The sequence below is a fragment of the Exophiala mesophila genome (genome assembly GCF_000836275.1).
Source record: "Exophiala mesophila strain CBS 40295 unplaced genomic scaffold supercont1.2, whole genome shotgun sequence".
Lineage (NCBI taxonomy): Eukaryota > Fungi > Ascomycota > Eurotiomycetes > Chaetothyriales > Herpotrichiellaceae > Exophiala > Exophiala mesophila.
The window spans coordinates 440,333-462,074 of NW_015622505.1; the positions used below are offsets into that span (position 1 = coordinate 440,333).

Below are 21,742 nucleotides of genomic sequence, written 5' to 3' on the forward strand. Positions count from 1 at the left end.
TCCTGATGTCCAAGCTTCGGCTGCTGATTCCTTTCACGGCTGAGCAACCATCGAATTGGCACTCAACACGAGACTCTGCCGTTTCTGTCAGCCCGGGAATCAGGCTCGCCTCAGGCAAGTTCCGGGAACAGATTAATGCCCAAATATATTGGCCATCTTCTGCCGTTCTTGAGAGCACTTTCACATAAGTGAATCCTTCTTGTAGGGATACGACGATAGAAGCCTACAATAAATACCTCTTGAGATATTGTATTATAAGTACTATGTATGTTAGCTACCTACTCCCCGGCTCGGGGCACGATAGCACGATAGCATGAAGCATACTCCTCTAATAAGCTATGCTTGATCCGAGCACTGAATCAATCAGTGTCTATGATCGATCAACCAAGTCTATCCTCAATCTCCACTAGTAATATCCAGCAGATTGAGATGTAATACCATGACCCTCTACCAGCTCCGGCGTCGATGGACAATGCGAGTCCTTCAGCTGGGGAATGATCACATTGAAGCGTCTAGTGACAAATTACGAAAGGAGGGTCTTTGATCGCATACTGCTCTAGACCCACGCTCCTGACCACTTTCTTGGGAGGCACATTGGGCGATGCTGTGCTCGTTGATAGAGGTAGTCGAATTGTCAAGATCCTGGGGGGATTCCTTCGCTCTTTCTTCTTCTTCTCCATCTCAGCCTGTCGCTTGACATTTGCGATTTTTGCCCTCCATCCATTTGTGGTCATCATCCTCTTCTCCAGATTTCGGGAGACTTCCTTGTTCTTTTCGTCACTGTATCTGTCATGTTCGACAACGAGGTCCACGCGATGGATTCCGTCTCCAGCAAACTTGATGAGGGGCTTTGCCCAGTCAGCATCTATATCCAGAGGACATGGCCAGTCAAAGAAGGAGTATTTGAGGCTGAAGTATTGAAGGGCAGGCATGCTTGCTTTGATCTTGGTCAACGTGGCATTCCATTTCGCATCATGCCTCAATTTCCATTGACGGTCGTCGGTATATCGAGGCTCCGCATAGCCAGTATGGGTTACGTGGATATTTGCGATGCTCGATACGCCAGCGGATGGAGAGATGTTGATGAACTTGTGGATGGCGTTCATAGTGTTGAACTTGAATGTGGTCATTTGGTAAATGAGTTGGATGACTTCATGGTGCATCTGGCGACAGACGAAGAGCATGGATCGACCGAGGCTAGGTTGATTGGAGTGCTTCAAAAGACGACTTCTGGGTCGTTTGTGTTTGGCATGAGGTTCCAATATCTGGGCTTTGGCCAGTTGCTTGTTGGGATGATTGGCTGAGAGTTCGACCCTGGCATGTCCAACGACCATACCATATATTTTGTTGCGAATCTCTCCGGGCAGATCGAAGAATTGAACGACTTTGGCTTGTTTTCGTAATTCCTTGCGAGGTCGAGCGTAGCTCGAGACACCCTTTGGGGCGGACGCCATGCCGATAGATGTTTGTTTGGCCGTTATCGATGATATTTAGTTCGGCGCAGTGAGGGTGTGAGTTAGGTTGATACGATGTTTTGTTGACGAAGGGGACAAGAGGAAAGGACGCTATGGTGATGAGGGAGATTGCTCAACTTGAGGCTCACAGCAGCGGCATTACCTCTCGAATGAGATAAGATCTTGGAGCCAGGGATAGTTAGGAAAGCCTCACACTGGGCTTGGAGGATGAGGATGAGGATGATGTCTCAAGGATGCTCGGGTGGAGGTGGAGGTGGAGGTGGAAGTCTTAAATAGAGAGTCTTGTTGAGAGAGAAGTCGAGGTGAGGTGTAAGAGAAAGTGTTGGAAAGGTCTCTATAGAGGTCGATGAATCAGATGAATGAGGTTGAATGAGTTGAAGGAGTTGAATGAGTTGAATAGGCTTGAAAATGGAGCTGAATGGAGTTGCATCAGATTGAACAGTCACGGGTGCTTTGGACTTTTGAAACAGGCATCCACGTGTTACACTTTGTGGAGGAAGTAACAGTCGCTGTGACTCAAGACTTGATGAGGCAGGAGCTGTGACGAGTTTGTGCAGCCCGAAAAGACTTTTTCGTTCAGAACAGTGAGTCGCAGGCTATCATCTCAGATCTCGACGTCTCACCTGGTCTCAATGTTCTTTTCTCGGTCTGAATAAAGCGATTGTTCATGTATGAAAGATCTTGAGTTCACATGACATCGTCTGGAAGTGGTGGTGCCTTCCTCTAGGCTGATGAGGCTGGAGTGATGCCTGGGTCTTCCAGCACGCTAAAGCACTTACGAGGATGAGCCAAAGCGGCACGAACCGAAGCCAAACTCGCTAACTTAGCTTCGGAGTTCCGAGCTCCGTCGATCGCTGAACCAACTGCTGGCATCACAAATGTTACAAGGTCATGCTGGGTGGTACCAAGTCGACAGTGCTAGAGCACTTCCTCGCTGCAGCAACTGAAGCTTTCCGCACTCACCTGGCTAGACATGCCTGGCTAAAGAGCGGTTCATAATCTGTGGCCAAGATCTAAGCGACTCACCTTTTTTCGTTCTTCAGACTTTGATATCGCCAGCTATGACACCTGAGACCCCGATGGCAACGACAAAACCTCAGGGACTGATATGCACATGTTCTGCAGATGGACCATGCAAGGCTGCCGAAGTTGGCCAGTGACTTGCATGACTTGCATCGAGGACTCGTACCTGCCGTATCGACCTACCAAAAAGACGCAATTGTTCGCAGTACCACGGGACCTTGCTATAAACAGACTAGCGTCCTGGAGCTCGGAAAAACCCTCCGGAACCTGGTGATTTTTTCGAGATTTCCCCCACCATTGACTTGACATCTGCATATTTCATTCTGCAAGACAAAGCCCTGATTTTGTCGTTTTTTCAGGCAAGACACTAGCGTCCAGCAGGTTGAATGTAAATATTCCCAAACCGCCAAGAGCTCAACTCATCTGCCTGCAAAGTTGAACAGTTTTTCACTATTTGTTAACCTTGCTTGCCCCACGATATCGATAAGATGACAGCCTCGCAAAAGATTGGTACGTCTTCATCGCCACTCCCCGCCCCCATGGTTCCACTGTAATCATCACATCTAACTTCGACCGGTCAGCTATATTGTCTGTCTACGACAAGACTGGTCTGTTGGACTTGGCAAAGGGCCTCATCAAGAACAATGTCCGGCTTCTAGCTTCAGGTGGTACTGCCAAGCTGATCAGAGAAGCTGGCTTCGACGTCGAGTACACGGGGCTCCCTCCCATAGTACCTGTACCAGACTAACCGTTGATCAACAGAGATGTCTCCGCAATCACAAAAGCACCTGAGATGCTTTCAGGCCGGGTCAAGACCCTCCACCCCGCCGTTCACGCTGGCATTCTTGCACGAAACCTCGAATCCGATGAAAAGGATCTCGCCGACCAGAACATCAACAAGGTCGACTATGTCGTCTGCAATCTCTATCCGTTCAAGGATACTGTTGCCAAAATTAATGTCACCATTCCCGAAGCCGTAGAGGAGATTGATATTGGTGGCGTCACTCTCATTCGAGCTGCTGCAAAGAACCACACTCGTGTCACCATCCTTTCCGATCCAAACGACTATGCAAGCTTCTTGCAGGAGTTGGACAGTGGTGACGTGTCTGACTCAAGCCGCCAGAATTATGCTCTCAAGGCTTTCGAACATACTGCCGATTACGACGCTGCAATCTCGGACTTCTTCCGCAAACAATACGCTGGCAACGGTGCCCAACAACTGTCCCTCCGCTACGGCGCAAATCCTCATCAAAAGCCTGCCTCTGCATTTATGCGGAATGGTCAGCTCCCTTTCAAGGTCCTGGGCGGTTCTCCAGGCTATATCAATCTCCTTGATTGCCTCAACGCTTGGCCCCTTGTCAAAGAACTCAAGCAAGCCCTTGGCCTTCCTGCCGCCGCCAGCTTCAAACATGTTTCCCCAGCAGGTGCTGCAATTGGTGTGCCATTGTCAGAAAAGGAACAGAAGGTCTATATGGTGGATGACATTGACGGAATTGGCCAGTCGGCATTGGCCCAGGCATATGCTCGTGCCCGTGGCGCCGACCGAATGTCGAGCTTCGGGGATGTCATTGCTCTGTCAGACAAAGTCGATGTACCTACCGCCAAGATCATCTCCCGCGAGGTTTCGGACGGTGTCATTGCCCCTGATTATGAGCCCGCCGCTCTTGAAATACTCAAGAAGAAAAAGGGTGGCAAGTATCTCGTGCTCGCAATAGATGAAAATTACGAGCCCGCAAGTCAAGAGACACGCACCGTCTACGGCGTCACATTGACCCAAGGGCGGAATGATGTCAAGATCACCCCGAGCGGAACCTTTTCATCAATAATTCGTCCTAAAGACTCTCCAGCTCTCTCCGAAGCAGCCCTCCGAGATCTGACCGTCGCCACCCTTGCCGTCAAATACACCCAATCCAATTCGGTTGCATACGCTTTCAACGGCCAGATTGTCGGCCTTGGTGCCGGCCAACAATCTCGAATCCACTGCACAAGACTAGCCGGAGATAAGGCTGACAACTGGTGGATGCGATTCCACGAGCGAACACTCGGTATCCAATGGGCTAAAGGAGTCAAGAGACCGGAGAAGAGCAACGCGATTGACATGCTGTGCTCCGGCCAAGTTCCACCTCAGAGCGAATTTGAGGTCAAGGATTATGAACGCAATTTTGCCGAAGGACAGGTCCCTGAGCCGTTTTCCGCACAAGAAAGACGTGACTGGCTCAGCCAGTTGTCTGGAGTGGCAGTTTCAAGCGATGCTTTCGTAAGTTGATGAACCTCTAACCTTTCATTCTATCTGAAGCCACTAAACTGATCAAATTACGCATCTAGTTCCCCTTTGTCGACAACGTCTACCGAGCTGCGCGAAGTGGCGTCAAGTATATTGCAGCGCCGACTGGATCCCAGAACGATGGGGCAGTCTTCGACACGGCAGAAAATCTCGGCATCACATTCATCGAACAGAGCACACGGTTGTTCCACCACTAGTCGACTGTGGGTCAGTGGAATGTGAGATAAAAGGAAAATCATTTATTCGTCATAGATTCAACACTTTGAGCTGATGTCCCCATGAGGGCACGCAAAGCCCTTGAAAAATTTCCATTGTCACACCAATTTACCTACGCTGGCGTGGTCAATCATACCCATCGTTAGCCAACATGGCGATTCCTCGTGATAGCTTCGGCGGGCTTTGCACCTGCTGAGTTGCCCGTTTCTTGGTGTCGCAAATTGGCAACATTGACCCTGACGTTGGTGAATCGTACATCGATCGATCGCTCTTGATCCTCTCATCGGGGTAGACCGCCATTGAAGATTCATTCATTCGTTCATTCACTTTCATCTTTCCCCTCTTCCAGATCACCTAGTTCTCTAGCCCTGTATTCCCAATACTTGCGTCTCACAGGATCCCACTTTGTGGCTAGCGCGGTCAAGCACAGTCTACTTCTCTTGAGATTGCCGTCGCGGCGATAGATCTCTGCCAACCAGTCCAGGGCATGACTGCTCTTGACGTTTTGCTCACTGAGGAGGTCACCGTCCTGACCACCCACCAACCTCTCGCAAAAGACTTGCATTTCTCCTAATTCCATGCCGGCCCTCTTCAGGACGCCACGAAGGTAATTCCAAGGGCTTGCATTCTGTGGCGCCCAGTAGATTCGATCTTTGGCATAGTTGATCTCGCGTTGTATTATCTCTTCGTCAGTGACGGAGAGTAAGCCTCGGCCCTTCTCGAGCACTTGTCGCCGGTTGGCGCCCGACCCAGACGGCTGCTGTTGCTCTTCAATTACTCGGAGCTCCTCGGCCCCAAAGCATACAAAGTACCGATGATTCCAGGCTGAGTTGTTCCGGACATCGTCCGTGAGCATGGTGTCCATGGCCTGCAATTCCATGTCTGTGTTGAGAAGTGGATCAGGGAACCGTCGGCAGAGCCACTGGCGGTAGCTCCAGACGTGGTAGTTCTTGGTGTCGAAGGATAAAATACGGGCAAGGAAGTCGGTCTCATTGGTGGGGAGACTGGGCATCAGGGAGAGGAGGAGTTGGCGATGGTGCCTTGAGAGGGAGCGGCCAAGGTTAGCAATAGAGACTCTCGCCAATGCTGGGGATAGCAGACGTGAGAGACATGGTGCCGGCGGCTTGGTTTGATGAGACAACCGCTATCACCAGGGACCATGCCCTTTCGGGTCCGTAGGGGATGGAGCATTCAACAAATCAAGACAAGAACTCACCAGATCTGATAGTTCTTCAGATTCTTCTCACTGATTCCTTCTAGCCATTGCAATTCCTCGGTCACCCCGTCCTGAACATCCAGACCTTCTCGCTTCCATACCGCCTTTAAGCACTCTGCCCGATACAGCCAGACGGTATAGTGGGCGGGATTCATTGAGATGATGTCCTCAGTGAGATCAAGCACACGACGACTCCCCTCGTTGACTGCCATGACAGCCCGGAGATATGACATGGCTTCTGAATATCGTGGGGAATAGGCAATCGAGGCAAGGGCAGGGCCTGGGTCGGTCTGGCCGGGTTGCAATGGCGGTCCATCGATTAGTGGTATGGGTGTCACATCTTTCCATATTGGTGAAGTGGCATAAAATGGAGCTTTGGTCATCCTGCCCGGTTTCTTGCTTCCAGAAGTCCTAACCGGGAGGGAAGGTTTGGTGGTGGTGGTAGAAGCCATGGTTCTGGTGGCGAGACCTTTGCCAAAAGGCAGATAACTGAAGCTTGTTGGAGATGCAAGATTGTCCTGTGCTCGACAGAGGGTGTGGGCTCTGCCGGTGATTAATAGACGTGTCACACAGCAGATTTATATCAGCCACTCAACCGGGTTGAGTCTAGGAGACAGAAGAAATCAGAAGCAGACTCCTGATTGATGCATGCTGGGAGAAACAAGATAACCAATGCACAATTGAGAGTTATGCGAGCGCTCGACTTTTCTCAAGGTAACCAGGCGTGTTGGCTGATAGTAGTAGGAAGGAATGAGAGAACAATAGCAAGCCATCGTCCGTCCGTCGTCAGGCTCGTGTTGATAATCTCAGCCTCACGTGATGTGGGACATCCCTTGCGAACTTTCCCAAGAATGTCTACTTGACCTACGAGGAGAATATCAGGACACACATGGGTTATAATATCACGATCATTATTACATATTACTCCGTAGTACTCATTATCCTCACTAGAGAGGTCGCCGCAATGTTGAGAGTTCAACTGTGTAGACAATCCACGGCATATACAAGGAGCATGCCGTGCTGTACACAATGACCCCTAGCAGTTCCATGCATGAGCCAAATGCTGCCATACTCCATCGCTATTGATACAAGTATTAATCCATGGTTGGTGCAGATGAGGGAGATTATTGCCAGAATTTCCACTCGGTGCGTCTTTGCAATAGACCAACACCCACCAAGGCTTCAATACCCTCGGCGCCCTCGGCGTTCAAGAATTTCTGTTGGTCAATTTCTTCGCCTCCTTCTTCGTCTGTCCCATTTCGAAGGATGGCCGGGTAGAGCATGCCTACGCCACTCCCTCCCAAAGTAGTCTTGAATTCTTCGAATCCGGCCGCCTCGAACTTTTCTTGTAGCTGGTCTAAATGTTCAGGGTCCGCGTCGTTCTTTAATAGGGTAATGGCGCATCCGCCGCCACCAGCCCCTGTCAGTTTGGTCCATCCAATGCCGGCATAGTCGACGAGCTCTCGGATGTACTCCAGCTTGGGATGAGAGACACCAAGTGAGACCAACAGCCCGTGATTGATGCGGAACAGGTCGCCGAGATGTTCAATGTTCTGGGAGGAGGTGGGGTCGAAGTCACTGGAAGTAATCAAGTTGTATGCGGACATGGTGACTTCATCGATGTTGTGTAGGGTGGCCTCAGTGACGGCAGGGTATTTTTTCAACAGTGCGCCAACTTTGGCTACCTCAGCTGCGGTGGTACGAGGTTGCTTTGTGTTGATCAAGAGAAGAGGAAGCTCGGGAAAGTCCCTCAGTGGGGTCGAAGTCGGAGGTTTCTGGTAATCGGTTCTTTTGAACAGTACAGCTCTTCCTCTAGTTGCCACAGTATTGTCTATACCGCTAGGGTTTCCATGTATGCACAGTTCGCCAACAAATGCCCACTTGTTTATTCTTTCGAGTTGGACATCTACTTCCTCTTCAGGCTGGTCATGATGTGGACCTGAGAGAACGTGGATTTGTTTAAGGAGGGCAGCGCTGATGCAAACGCAAATACTTGCGCTGGAGCCGAGGCCTGCACCAATGGGCAAGGTTGAGCGCAGGGTGTATATTGCGGCCGGGGCAGAGGGGCTGCTCAAGCAGAGGAAAAGGTATAGAAATGAGGAAGCAGCAGCTTGGTGGATCTTTCTTGCGTCAGGAGGAAGGTGAGGAGATACGGTTTCGATATGTGGTTGCATTGCTTTGACCAAATCTGGGTCCAGTGAGGTGACCATGTCATAGTAGCGTGGTTTCCGTGAGGTCTGGCCCAACACGTGCCATGGTAGGTTGTCTATGTTCCAGGTATGATCAAGTGCAATATCTGGAAAGATCAACTGAATGGTCCGCTGGGACTTTGAGAGGGTGGTGACGAGGAAGTATGTTCGTAGGGAGATTGCGGCGGCCATGGCAGCTTTGCCGTGGACGACAGCGTGTTCGCCAAAGACAATGACCTTGCCTGGGGCAGATACCATAAAGGGAGGTGCCATGGGAGACGAGGCCTTTCTGATTTTCACTTTGGAGTTTCGAGGGGAGAGGTCTGAAGACCCGTTGGTCGCATGTCCATTGAGACCATTGGTTCCATTGGTACCGTTGGTGCCGTTGGCACCGTTGACTTTGACTGTTGCTTTGTTCGCCATGTCGATTCGAAGGACCGTCATCGGCCGAGAGTGCAGGCAGCAGGACTGACCTGCGTGGGAGAATGGCGAGTCAAGAGGGATGGAGAAAGAGGGAGAGGAGGTCAAGGGCGGGAACAGGCGTCGTCACCACGGTGGTGTGGTAGACTGGGTTGCCCAAGTCCAACAAAAAGTTGCTTGGGAATGAATATGTGAGTGAGTATGCGACAAACTCGCAGCAAACGCGGTTGGGGAGGATTGGATTCGGCCCCGTGGAAGTGGGTGTGGATGGACTATGCTGTAGGCTCGACGTAAAGTTACAGGCCGCACTGTGTAGGCTGCTGGGGCTTGGGCTTTGAAAAGGGTTCCATGGGGCTATCAGTGGGCTATCAGTGGGCTATCAGTCTCCTATGGGACCGCCCCTTGGTAATGCCCAGCCAGTAGGATTTGGGGTATATGGCCTTGTTTTTTTGCTGGTAAAGGGTGTGCAGGGGCGAGTATGCAGGAACCAAGCTCGCTAGTTTAGTGCCTAAGGAAGTTGGCCTCTGGGTCTGCACCCCTCATCACTCCAGACTCGATTTTGCTGACGATGCTGACGTGCATCTCGCCGTCTTCCGGGTGGCACCATTTGACTCTATTGGCCATCTTTGACTTTCGTGGAATTGAGACTAAAGGACGGAGGATGTGAGTTCTTACCACATGAGCAGTACACCATTATTGGAACTCATGTTGTCTATTCGGTTAATTACCTAGTAACGCAGCGCCATCATGTCGTGCTTCTCGTAAGTCATCATCATCCTTATCATTCCCAACACTCTCCTTCTCCATCCCACTCAGCCTGAGTCTGAGTCACTCAACTCTTCAAATCTCCCCTCATCTCGAGCAACCTCGACAGGATTCTTCACATCCACCACTCCTGTCGCCTTCAATCGCTCAAAAAGAACAAACAATCTCTCTGCCTCCCGTTCCTTTTCCTCTCTCGACATGGCTGGTTGCTCATGCACAGGCTCTCGGTCCACCCGTTGCCCTGTGATAGGGTTGAAAGGGATGGCCGTGTCCGACGATAGCTCCGCTTCTGTAATCTTCGCACTATCCGGCACTGGAATCTTGTGTGACATCAGATAGCCTGCTGCGTAGCCATATCCTATATTCTTGACGTATTCATTGGCATCTTTGTTTGATAGCTCAAACATGAATCCTGAGATAGCTTCGGTGAGATGTAGCAGGCCAGACGACGTGGTGAGGCGCAGGAGTCGCGATGCCAAAGAACTTGAATGCCCCAGAGGCAGGTCACGCTCTTCATCCTGCGGAAGGTACTGCAACTTCAATCCTTGCCGAATCGTTGCATCCGCGTTTTCATTGATTGTCCGCAAGATGGTCAAAAGTGGCACCGCCAATGTGTCTAATTCTGTCGAGCTATATCGCGTAATGGCATCTTGCAGGATAGTCGTGATCGTTTCAACAGCCCGTTGCAACTGCTCAGAGCTCACATCCTTGAAATCGTCCTCTTGTACTTGTATGTTGGCGAGAACATGAATTGTGTGATTAATAGGAGGTTGAAGTGGCGGTTGAGGAAGAACGGTATGGTTCAATATCGACACCAAAGAGGGCATGACGGCCCCGAACTTTTTGACCTGCTCAGACTTGGCGCTGGTGAGGTTGAACAACAACTTGAGAGTCTCAGAGAGAGCCATCTGCTGGCTTTGATAAGTCGAAGGTTTGTTTGCACTAGATTCTTGCGTGGCCAAGGCATGCTGTGAGAGAAGTCCAAAGATGGTTGGAACAAGGTCGCAGTCCAGAATCAGTGCTTCGACATTGATCGCAGAATCCAGCGTCAATAGAAAAAGTATCCGAGACAGCACAAACTCTGCATCAAGGCTTGCCTTTTGCAGAGCTCGTGCAGCTTGCTTATCCAAGGCGAGTCGAAGGGCTATTTTGCGGGTAGAGGGCAGAGTCAGAAGTGCGTTCGCCAGACACCTATTTGCCTCCAACGCAGCAGGTCCTGCAGGTCCATCAAACCCATACGCCTGGAGAACTCTGATTCCGAATTCATCATACAGAGGTGCGACGATATTCGGTGTTCTTCCCAAAATCTTCAGTCGAGTGAGGAGGTCAATCTGCTGCTGCTCGCTAAGGCCATTGTCCTCAAGGCCACTTCTCAAGGAATCTAGGAGAGTCTTGGCATCGGCGGCTTGCGGTGATCGAGTCGTCATGGATTCAAGGGCTCTCACTAGAGCAAGGATACCTATTTCAGCACCATTCAAGAAGTTCTGTCCGAATAGAAAGACCTAGTGACAGTGAAACAAGGTGAAATCCAAATCATCAAAACTACGGAGTGGGCATATATCTTGACTTGATTCAAGGATACGGGGATCTAACTGAAATGAGACTAGCCAGACACCATCCACGAGTCATGCGGGGGGACACCCATTCGCGACCACTAAAAAGTGCCACTCCAACTGCACCGCGTGTTGCAACGCGTAAAGTGGCTGGTGAGCGTCACGCTTGCCGCGTCTCTATCAATCCACCATCCAGTCCATGGCATCCTTTTGTACTTGACTTCCCATCTTTCGCGTGTTGCCTTTTGGAAGACATTCTGTGGCCTTGAAATCGTTTCTGAACATTCCCAGCGACTTCCTGTTTTCTCTCAACGCGAGCATGAGACTGCAGGCAGGCTCTCTGTCCCTTACAGTCCTAATACTGGCCGCTTGAGCCCTGGTCACCTCCGCCCAACACCTCCCATCATGTCTATATTCGATCTTCCACCAAGCCCGCCCTCCACATCTTCTCGAAGAAAGCTACACCATCCTAACCCTACGGTCGATTTTCTCAGTACTCCAGACTCGCCAGCATCATTCCCTGCCAGTTCAAGTACCACTCGAAAACGCGTCGAGTTCTCCCCTTGGACCAATGCCCTCGATCCCCATGGCTCAAGTCAGCCTTCCTCCTCTGCCCCAGTTGTGAAGCCTCTTTTACCCTCCTCAGAGTGTCAAGCTTTAAAGTCCATCCTCAAACCTACCGTTACGGAAGACATCCCCGTGATCAGCAATGCCCAGTTGCAGCAAGTTGATTTGTCTGTGGGCGAGATGATTGAAAGCATCATTCAACAGCTCAGCTGTGACGAACGAACCGTCTCCGTTGACGCATATCAGACCTTGTGGAGAGTAATTAGGCAATATGATGGAATACCGGAAGAGGCCGTGCTCAAAGTCAAAGTTACAGCCATCCTTAGATACATCAAGAGAGACATCCTCCGGCCAATGCTTGAAATCGCCGACACAAACCTCATCACTCAGGCCTTGAAGATCTTGGTAATTCTGGTCTGGAATCCAGACTTCTCTGTCTTTTTGACGGACGAATATCGATCATTCGTCCTCGATCGCTCCATTCTCGTCATATCCGAGCACACAGCACCAAAGAGTGTCATCATGCATTATCTACACCTACTCGCAACTCAAGAGTTCCGCCCTAATCTTATCACTTACAACAATCGGGCCACTCGTTTACTCGAGGCTCTCAAGGTGCTTTCCGATTACTTGAAAGGCAACGGCATTCTCTCGGAACGATTACTACTTTATCGCAAGCTCCTCGATCAGACAAAGGCAACCATGAAGACAAAGGCACATCTCTGGGTTGAAGAGCTTCTGAGCGGCATGACACATCACATGAAGGATGTTCGAACAAAAGCTGTAGAGCTCGGCTTACAAGCTTGCTCAGCATTCCCCACATCGTCGTCCATATCTGGCTCCGTTCGTAATGCCCTCTCCAGCGAGCTGGATAATGGAATGACAATGGGAACGGCTATGTCTCGAAGACTGGAAAAGATGATCGCTACCAAGGATGACATGGTTCAGGTTCCTCAGATCTGGGCTATTGTCGTTCTGCTCAGCAGCAGCGTGGATACTAAGGTCGATGACTGGGCGGAGCTAAAGGACTGGTTGAAGGTCATTCAACGATGCTTCAATTGCAGTGAATTAGCTGTCCGACAACAGTCAAACATTGCCTGGAATCGATTTGTGTCAGTCGTCAGACCCCACGAAGCGTCAGACACTTTGTTGTCCATGTTGGCGAAACCCATCGCTGCCCAGCTGGAGAAGCAAGCCACCGGAAACATGGTCAAGAGTAGCAGGGCTGCGGCAGTGTCAAGCTACTGCAACCTCCTGTATTACGCCTTTCGTCCTGCTGCTACTCACAAGCAGTATACCCGTGTGTGGAACGAGTACATTGTCAAGCTGATGAGGAGCTCTTTTTTTGAGAAAAACATTGCGAATGCAGATATCTCCTGTCGTGTCCTCATGGCCATTCTTTGGAATTCTTCCAAGGGAGCCAAGGTGTGGAATGAGAGTCGCGCTCTCCAGGACTCTCGCCCAATCGCGCCCGAGGAACTTCCCACCATCGACTGCAAATGGGTGAGGATGAGAAGCAGTGCCATTGTGGATATGTTTGGTGTTCTCCTGAAGTATTGTTCATGGGGAGCGTCTGGACAATCTGACAAAGCATACATCGCAGTGGCCTGGACTCACTTCCTCAGAGCCCAGAGAGAAGCCAGCAGCAAAGAGATCAAGCCAACCACGGAGACCAAACACGCCACTCTTACCGTCATTCAGTTCCTGAGTAAGTTGTGGGAGGACGCCGAAATGGACTTTCTGAATGACAAAGCTCAAAGCCTGGCCCAGATTAGACAAATGACACGGAGCACAATCCTCGAGTTGGGGCCACTTCTAGTATTGACTGCTCTAGAGGCGAATCCTTCGGGGTCTCTTGTCTTCGTGTACATGGAATTGTTCAACCATTTAACGTCCGAACTGTACTCATGCGAAGAGTCTAACGACCACCAGACAGCCATAACAGGCCAGCGAGCTTCGTCGCAAATTCTGACGTCTTCTTACGAGAGATGGATCGAGTCGCTTACCATCTTTGTGTCGGATCATATGAAGGGGCAGTATTCTACGGCTTTCTCCAAGCATGTGCTCGAAATTCCAGTGTTGCTCTGTGAAGTCCTGAGGAGAGCTCCAGGGGACTATCTGGCACATATATTGACAAAACTGCAAGATTCGATCATTGTCATTCTTGGCTGGCCGACTGGGATCATTGCACCAGATGACATAAATAGCCTCCCCGTCGACAATCTATCCTGGGAAGTCGTCAACGCCTTGACGAGGATACCCGTGGAAGATCTTCATACCTTCGATGACGTCTTTGAGGCAGTTTTCAACTGTGAGGACCAGAGACGAAATCATGATGCCATCCAGATTTGCAATGCTAAATTTAGGCCTGAAGATGAAGAAGCACTTGGACCCAAGTTGAGATTGGCGTTGACTCAGTTCCAGAGCCTCTCTTCAAATGACGGTCCCGAGCGTGATATACGAGAATCGTCTTGTGAGAGCAATGTTGTTCCCCATGGCGAGCAAGAGGAAGCTAAATTTACCACCGACATGGACTCGTTTGGCGTCCAATCACCAATATTGGGAAGTCAGGGTCAATCAATAATGGACATATCACCTGGGCCCCACGACCATGGCGACGACCTTGAGACAACTTTGGTAACATTTCAGCACAACACTCGGGTCCGGCATGACGACTCTCAGGTACATTTCATACCCATCGTCTCGTCTTCTCCGCTAAATGAAGACCCTGAATCACAATTCCTGACGGCACGTCAGAAAGATGTGCGCGAGAGACAACGTTCCGAACCGGCAGTGGTCTTCCCGGACCTCAGATCAAGCCCGAAAATCCACAATCGCTCGCAGAGTTATAATGACTGTGAGTTTGCAAGGAAGGTGGCCGACTTATCCGAAAGGCCTTCGACGCCGACCTTGCCAACACATCACGAACAGAACGAAGTCGAGATAATGGAGTCGCCGACGCCGAGAGCTCGTCATTTCACAACAGGTATTCTCGATGTTGAAGTACCGTCATCTCCGCCTTCGCTACCTGACAACCAAGATGACGTGATGATTGCTCTCGAAATTATCTCTTCGCCCTCTCATGTGCCGTCAGACGGTGCTCAAGGTGGCATTCAGATTGGAATTCCGCAGTCAGACCCTCCAGAAGCGGCACTCTTGGAGGCTTCGAACGCAGTCGAGGGCAATCAGGAATTTGACACCTCCTTCCGAGCGACCTCTCCAGTACACCTAGAGCAAGACACGGCGAGGAATGATGTGTCTACTAATGATGTGAGCATGTGCGAGGATGCTCCTGGTCAGTTCTTCACTGCTCCCGAGGAAGATAGACCCGAGATCTCTCGATACTCCAACCCAGAGATGATGTCCGGCGCAGCCCCCGAAGATGACAACGACGAAATAGACATGCTCAGTGCATCCCAGCTCTCCCAGGACCTTGACCTCCACTTGTCGAGGAAGGTCACTGCACCCATCGTCTCAGTCTCCACACACGATATTCCTGCTGAGAATGAACATGTCAACCCAGAAGCGCGAGCAGAATCAAGATCGTACAATATACGGAAACGAAAGGCCCAGGATTATGCCGGGCCTGTGAAACGAAGAAGGGGAAGGCGATCATCCCAGCGTAATTCGAATTCTCAAGGTTATAGTTCTTCTGCAATTCAACCAGGAAGCCAGCAAGAGATGCTAGACTGCATTGAAATTTTCACATTGGTTCGTGTCGAGGCTGAGGCCGAACCAACGACTCGAGAACCTGTCCAAGAGCCTCTAAGCATACCCTCCGTGATGCCCAAACGACGACGCGGACGACCAAGAAAGTACCCTCGACCGGCTGAGGTACAAGCATTGGAAGCACCTACGGTGCTTTTGCAAACAACATCAGACAGTCCTCCTTTGATGGTAAAGGTTGAAACCTCAGAACCTTCGATTGCAGATGCATGTGGGGATGCTAGCCCAGGGGAGACTCGTGAAGCACGGAGAGCAGGGTCAAAATCGGATTCTGTATCGACAAAGGACGCCAGCGTTGAAGTTGTGGATAATCAAGAGCGAGATGCGAGCTTGCTGCCTCAAACAACTCCAATGGACGCAGCACCATCTACGAATGACTACGAGAATGTCAACCAGATGGAGCCTGCTACGCTCGAGTTCATGAACACGCTGCAACAGGCTTTGGACCAACTCAAGTCGAGTAACTCTGGGGCCAATATCGACTTGCGAAAAGTTGATGACCTTTGCTTCCAGATCCGGTTCCAAGCTCAGGTACTAAGTCAGCCAGCTGTGGGCCAGTGATGGGCCGAGGGGCTTTGGATGACCCTATCATCGTAACCACTCACAACCCGATAGATTTGAGGCGAGAAACCACATAATCTCAAACTGGTTGATATTGCTTGGGAGCATCAAGACTAGAGGGGAATAGCATTGAAGACTAGGACACAATATATTATTGTACTCGTACGACTTATAAGTTATACTCCGTAGAGGAAGCATCATTTCGGGTCGATCTTATTGGACGAGAAGTGAATTCCAGTAATGTGGATATATAACACGTGATATCCTGTGTTCAAAACGGAGATTCGGACCTCTGCACCAGCAACGCTCCATCGCACCTGCCAACCACGCACTTGTGCGACTCCAAGCTACGGACCGGACGCCGTAAATATCACGTGCTCGTCACCAACTTCCGTATCTTCCCCCAACTTTATCCCCGATCTCCGTTCGCAAATCTCATTTACAAACTCCTCCAACAGACTTGCACTTCTTTTGTTAGCTGTCTCTCGTCACTGTCGCTTTCGCTGTTGGTCCAGCTACGACTGAGAATAACGTCGTCATTCTATCTACGTCTATCTTTCCGGAAAGACAAGCTCATCATGGCCGCCGCGATAAAAGCCCTCAATGCGAAGATTCGCTCCAACCCAGTCTCCGACTATATCTGCTCGACACGTACGTCAAAGTTACAACACATTTCCCCCAGTCTCTTGTCCAATGCTCATTGTGCTGGCTGCTCTTCTCTTATCCTCAGCATCAGCAATCTTTTCTAGTGTTTACTTGAATTCACAAAGTCGGCGCTGTTGTTGACCTGTTGAACCTATACTGACGTGTGACTCACAAATAGATTTCTGGGGCCCGGTCTCGAACTTTGGAATTCCTCTCGCAGCTGTTTTGGATACACAGAAAGACCCCAACATGTACGTCTTCTCCATCGCTACACGCAGAATAGCGTCTCCAGCATACTCCGCATCCCATATCCTCCCTTAGCCTACCTGCGTTTCTTCTTCCACCACTTTCATAACCTCAGCTGACGAGAAATCGCAGCATCTCCGGTCCCTTCACCGGTGCTCTGACCATATACTCTGCAACATTCATGAGATACGCCTTGGCTGTTCAACCCAAGAACTACCTCCTTTTCGCATGCCACTTTGTCAACTTCAACGCACAAGTTGCGCAGGGATATCGGTGGTATGATTACTGGTAGTAAGTGGATACCCTTGGCCCCCAGCGCTATGCTGTTATTATGATTGCGGATGCTGACGGTCTTCTCTAGCCGAGGGGGAGCCGACAGATGGGCTCTGATCCGTGAAGAAAAGGCTAAGCTCGAGGGAGCTGCTGAATCGATAGCAGTTCAAGCCAAGGATAAAGCCTCAGAGGCTGTTGAACAAGCAAAGAAGACCGTTTCTTGAGCTTGAGGCTGTTGATGGATGCGCACGCATGTGCTTAAAAAGCTTCTACTACTTGTACAGTCACGCCAGAGAAGGGTTGGGGCAATGACTCTTCTGGGCCAGACGACACGGTATAATTTTGGAAAACCCGTCGTCTAGAAGGCATATCCCTTCATCCGGGAGGATTACTTTTCTTTGGGTAAGTCGGGTTGATCTCAAGATCTCGAGCCATGGCAGCGTTAGATGAATACAGAATGACGCACCCCGTCTTGAGCCTTGCCTTCAAATTCAACAACCATCCATCCTGTGGTCAAGTCATTGTATTCTTCTCTGCAGACATCATCAGTACCATGTGACAAGTCTAACGACTTGATTGAGGCACGTTGGTGGGTGTTACTCAGACCATCTACAAACCCCACGTTCCAACATGTCAGATGCGTCTTTGTCGTTTGCTTTACCACCCGTCCTATCGATACCTCGGTCATTCGTTTGCACTCAGACCAGGACTCGGATGACATTTGTGCCTTTCAGTGTCATTATGCAGGCGGTATGACTGGGACGTGATATCTATAAAAATTGTGGATGCAGAGCCTCTGCTTCTTTACTTTGTCAATCTCGCTCTCCATTGCCATCCTTTGGAAAGCTTTCGACGGTGAAACCAAAGCGCTAAGCAACCGGAAACTACTTTGATCTGTTCAACACTCAAGCCTATTCTCAACAGCGTGTACGATGAGTTCTGGATCCAGTTCGGGACCCGGTGCGGAACCAAATGAAAGAGAGGAGGAAACATTCTCCTTCATTACCAATGGACGACTACACCAGGATACTGTGGAAGAAATGGAGGTCAGGGCGACCGAAACCTTGATCTGGCTTGTTCAGTATTCCCGATCATACAGAGCCAAGTCAGACATTACCTGCTTAGAAGCCCAAAAAGTCCCCATGTCTCGAGTTCTAACCATACTAACGATCAAATTCTAGTCATCCGCCCGAGACACCCTCAACCAACGTAACGACTGCACATCGCCAGTATGCCGACACCTTTGTAAAGCGACTGTCTGATCGGTACAAGATGAAACCCCATATAACGCGAAACTTTCTGGAAAACGTGGACGCTCGCCGCAGTGGCAACATCTCACGAACAGATACGTTCGTCGCTATAGGACAGCTACTTGCATTCGACAACCAGATGTCTGACCTGGCAGCTAGTTTTGTTCCTGAAGCATACATACCGGAGCCGTTTGCAGAAGGCAAACAAGGGGGTATCAAGGAAATGATGGACGTCATTTCCGAGGCTCATTGGCAAAACCAGGAACTATACCGCGCGTTTCTGGTGGTGCTGGCCAGGGCTAACCGCATCGGCACGCGTATCGAATCGTGGTTGCTGCAAGTGAGTCTTGTGTTTGCGGACCAGCCGCATTTCGTACAGTGGTTCAATGCCTTCATGGCCAATGTCCCCAGCGAGAGAGTCTGCATCGCCGCCGGTCTGAGAGACGACACCGACGGTTTAACCGAAGGTCAGGTCAAGTCGTTGACAGAATACCGGTTTCGTCATGCCATTCGATCACTGTGGGGTGAGGATTCCACGCAGTTTCAGTCTTTACGGCGCATGGAGCAGGGTATCCTCGACGGATCCCTCAGCCAGCCCCAGGCCATGCTCAATGCAAAGACCCTGTTCATGAACCGTCCGGTCTTGTTCGTCGCCTTCAGACATCATTATCTTCCCAAGTTGTTTCATCGAAGAAATGCCTTGAGTGCATCGGCGTCTGCTTCCAGGTCCGCGGCGGGGCCTTCGAGAAGTGGCGGCGGGGGATCGAGTTCCAAGGCGCCTCGTAGATGAGCTTTTCTAACGCTGGCCACGATTGGAACGGGAATCTGCTTCGCCTTAAGTCCATAGATCGGTTTCATTGGGCAATGTGTGCCTTGTGGGACAAATATAGGTAGATCGAATAATTCTTCTGCTTGGGAGATAAAGTGGATAGAAATAATAGATTTTCCCAATAAAAAGCCCGAAAATCATCATGTCAATTTGATATGCTCAGCAACACTGTGCAAGATGTAGATAGACATAGAAACCGTTTGCATTCTTCTTCCTTCCCGGGGAATCATACATTCAATGTCCAAATATCGACTGAGTGGAGATGTTCAAGACATCTTATCAAACCGCAAAAACCAAAAGGTGGTCCATCGAGAGCGAGGAGACCTTGACACCCAAGGGAAGAAGTTCTGAGCTCTCCAGGGCGAACCCTGACTTCTCATCCAGCGCTGATCGCAAGGCATGAGCACCAAGGAAATCCATCCAACCATTTCAATACACGCTCTCCTCACATTCACGTCGGCCTTCACGTTCCCTTGGTGAAACTGTTCCACATGCCACCCAGCACGCCCTGTTGGCCCGCGGACTGCTCTGCAAAACCTGCACGTTTATCATCTTGACTGTTACGCTTTAAGCTTTGGAGGCCACCGAATTTATCGGCAGCAGAAGACTGAAATTTCCCCAAAAGAAGATCGAGTCAGCGCCAGGAACACGTGGTGGAGTAAGGGATACCCAATGAAACATGGAGCAACCTACTCTTCTCCGGCCTGCAGCAGCAGCAGATAAAGGGTTCTGGGGATCGATTTTATTGGTCTCAATTGTCTTGGATTGGTCCTTTGGAGGGCTTCCTGATAGCTGGCTACCAGAGGTGGACTGAGACGATTGGCTATTGGTACGTGGCTTAAAGCCAGATTGCTTGAAGAACATATTGGGAGTTGGAATGGTCTTCAGATGTTGCAAGGGACTGACTGGTAGGGGATTGATTCAGTCGGGGAGTTTAGTAGTTGTGACAGGAATTGGAAAAAGAATCGACGTGTAGAAATGCAACCAAGAAAGGGAGTATAACAGAGCGAAGGTCAGTCTAGTTATATGGGTGATGCCAAAGTGTCGAGACCAACAAACTAGGCTAGGTTATGAGATGAGAGCGGGATCGAATCTGTTAAAACCAGGCGAGATCAATGGGAAACGGACGGCGGAAGTATAATGAATCGATGGCCGCAAATATGGTGACGTAGAAGACAGTGGAGGCGGAATCACAGGCAATGAGCGGGTGTATGAGCTAATGCTGGTGTCTTGCCTGGATATGTCGGAGATCAACTTTGACAGTTATGTGGCTCTTGCTGTCAAGGTTCACAAAAGTGTAAAGGCTCAATCAGAGGAGTGGACTGTAAAGCGTGTAGATGCGTGTGGGAGAGTTTATTGCAAAGATGTCGTTAGATCGAGCACTGAAGACCACGGAAGAACACTGAGGACGTGGGCAGCAGGACAACTTATGTTAAAGGAATACTCGTCAGGGTGGCTTTCGATTAGCAACATGTAACCGACTGGCCATGAGGGCCTCGATTTCTTTGACTTACCCCTCCTCAACTCGTGAGGCATTTCGAAAGGCGTTGTTAACCCAAGACCAGGTTGTGGGTAGACCTCTTTATTGGTTCAGGTATTGATTGAACCAGTCGTATCAATTCCTGGTCCTGGGGCCGGCAGAGATACCCCACATCTTTACTTTATCGATTGAACCATTTTTGGGCATCACAGATGGTTCTGGCCAAAGAAATCTATGCAACATCCAACAGAAGAGTTGGAGGAGTCGGGAATGATGATGCTGGGACGACTTTGTAAAGGGTAAAGGGTGGAAAGTGGGTCGTACCCCGCGCTGCCCTTAACAAAATAATCGCTGGCATTTAAAGGAAGCGGAAAAGCTGCTCTGTCGTGAGACCTATCTTGGAGCAAATCAGGTCTAAGCTAGCCACTTATAGGAGTCCAAAATTTAGCCTTCTAGGCTTCTAGGGGCCATTTCTGACTTACGGCTTACAAAATCCTACCTCCTCTCACAAGAGGAAAAAATTGTCAAAAATTGGCAAAAAATGGGCGCAATCCAGGGTTCGAACCTGGGGCCTCTCGCACTTTACTTAGAGTTAACCCTAAGCGAGAATCATACCACTAGACCAATTGCGCTGGTTGAGAACAGGACATCCAATTGTAGACGTTGTTGACACAAATTGTGACACATAAAACTATATGTCATATTTTGAAATTTGATGCGTGGGGCTGAATCCTGCCGAGACGCAAGACCAATTGCGGTTGGGAAGCAGTTTTCAGATACCTTGGCAGGAGCGGTTAGGCGACGTAGCAAAGGAGCTATTGAGGCCTGAAGAGGTCCTTGCACGATGATCAAACCACCTGCAGTCAGATGTTAATGGGAAGTTGTTGGTTGGATGAAATCATCGACCTTTCATGTGCTGTTGATCGTCTTTCACATGTCAGCTTACGAGGGCATTGTACCCAATAATGGGCATTTTTCTAGGACTGGGAGCATGGCAGGTCACTAGGTCAAATCTACTATCTGG

General features: G+C 50.0%; 9 protein-coding genes and 1 non-coding gene across 11 annotated transcripts; 4 read left to right on the forward strand and 6 right to left on the reverse strand.

The window, feature by feature from the left end:
- Window positions 1–315: 315 nt before the first annotated feature.
- Window positions 316–2,272, reverse strand: PV10_02082 (uncharacterized protein). Its single transcript, XM_016366361.1, has one exon. The coding sequence runs from the start codon at window positions 1,452–1,454 to the stop codon at window positions 513–515; it is 942 nt and encodes a 313-aa protein (XP_016225879.1). The 5' UTR covers window positions 1,455–2,272; the 3' UTR covers window positions 316–512.
- Window positions 2,273–2,337: 65 nt separating this feature from the next.
- On the forward strand, window positions 2,338–5,349 carry PV10_02083. Of its 2 annotated transcripts, XM_016366362.1 has the most exons (4): window positions 2,338–3,008; window positions 3,080–3,206; window positions 3,261–4,755; window positions 4,824–5,349. In XM_016366362.1, the coding sequence occupies exons 1-4, from the start codon at window positions 2,987–2,989 to the stop codon at window positions 4,977–4,979; spliced, it is 1,800 nt and encodes a 599-aa protein (XP_016225880.1). In that variant the 5' UTR covers window positions 2,338–2,986; the 3' UTR covers window positions 4,980–5,349. The 2 variants fall into 2 exon arrangements, with proteins under 2 accessions (XP_016225880.1, XP_016225881.1); XM_016366363.1 differs by having other exon boundaries at window positions 3,080–4,755.
- Window positions 5,033–6,955, reverse strand: PV10_02084 (uncharacterized protein). Its single transcript, XM_016366364.1, has 2 exons — window positions 6,215–6,955; window positions 5,033–6,038 (listed from the first exon to the last, which is right to left on the reverse strand). The coding sequence occupies exons 1-2, from the start codon at window positions 6,664–6,666 to the stop codon at window positions 5,318–5,320; spliced, it is 1,173 nt and encodes a 390-aa protein (XP_016225882.1). The 5' UTR covers window positions 6,667–6,955; the 3' UTR covers window positions 5,033–5,317.
- Window positions 6,956–7,115: 160 nt separating this feature from the next.
- PV10_02085 (mevalonate kinase) lies at window positions 7,116–9,006 on the reverse strand. The gene has a single exon (XM_016366365.1). The coding sequence runs from the start codon at window positions 8,845–8,847 to the stop codon at window positions 7,339–7,341; it is 1,509 nt and encodes a 502-aa protein (XP_016225883.1). The 5' UTR covers window positions 8,848–9,006; the 3' UTR covers window positions 7,116–7,338.
- A 507-nt stretch (window positions 9,007–9,513) lies between these two features.
- On the reverse strand, window positions 9,514–11,097 carry PV10_02086 (uncharacterized protein). Its single transcript, XM_016366366.1, has one exon. The coding sequence runs from the start codon at window positions 11,013–11,015 to the stop codon at window positions 9,636–9,638; it is 1,380 nt and encodes a 459-aa protein (XP_016225884.1). The 5' UTR covers window positions 11,016–11,097; the 3' UTR covers window positions 9,514–9,635.
- A 286-nt stretch (window positions 11,098–11,383) lies between these two features.
- PV10_02087 (uncharacterized protein) lies at window positions 11,384–16,152 on the forward strand. Its single transcript, XM_016366367.1, has one exon. It carries the CDS (start codon window positions 11,547–11,549, stop codon window positions 15,993–15,995), a length of 4,449 nt encoding a protein of 1,482 aa, XP_016225885.1. The 5' UTR covers window positions 11,384–11,546; the 3' UTR covers window positions 15,996–16,152.
- A 421-nt stretch (window positions 16,153–16,573) lies between these two features.
- PV10_02088 (uncharacterized protein) lies at window positions 16,574–17,383 on the forward strand (the record flags this gene model as incomplete). Its single annotated transcript, XM_016366368.1, has 4 exons — window positions 16,574–16,646; window positions 16,819–16,891; window positions 17,019–17,177; window positions 17,248–17,383. The coding sequence occupies 4 exons, from the start codon at window positions 16,574–16,576 to the stop codon at window positions 17,381–17,383; spliced, it is 441 nt and encodes a 146-aa protein (XP_016225886.1).
- Window positions 17,384–18,431: 1,048 nt separating this feature from the next.
- PV10_02089 (uncharacterized protein) lies at window positions 18,432–19,199 on the forward strand (the record flags this gene model as incomplete). The annotated part of the gene is made up of 1 exon (XM_016366369.1): window positions 18,432–19,199. One exon carries the CDS (start codon window positions 18,432–18,434, stop codon window positions 19,197–19,199), a length of 768 nt encoding a protein of 255 aa, XP_016225887.1.
- Window positions 19,200–19,367: 168 nt separating this feature from the next.
- On the reverse strand, window positions 19,368–20,643 carry PV10_02090 (uncharacterized protein). The gene is made up of 2 exons (XM_016366370.1): window positions 19,932–20,643; window positions 19,368–19,845 (listed from the first exon to the last, which is right to left on the reverse strand). The coding sequence occupies exons 1-2, from the start codon at window positions 20,100–20,102 to the stop codon at window positions 19,702–19,704; spliced, it is 315 nt and encodes a 104-aa protein (XP_016225888.1). The 5' UTR covers window positions 20,103–20,643; the 3' UTR covers window positions 19,368–19,701.
- Window positions 20,644–21,262: 619 nt separating this feature from the next.
- Window positions 21,263–21,350, reverse strand: PV10_02091. Its single transcript has one exon. It is a non-coding gene; the product is annotated as a tRNA-Pro (tRNA).
- Window positions 21,351–21,742: the final 392 nt, after the last annotated feature.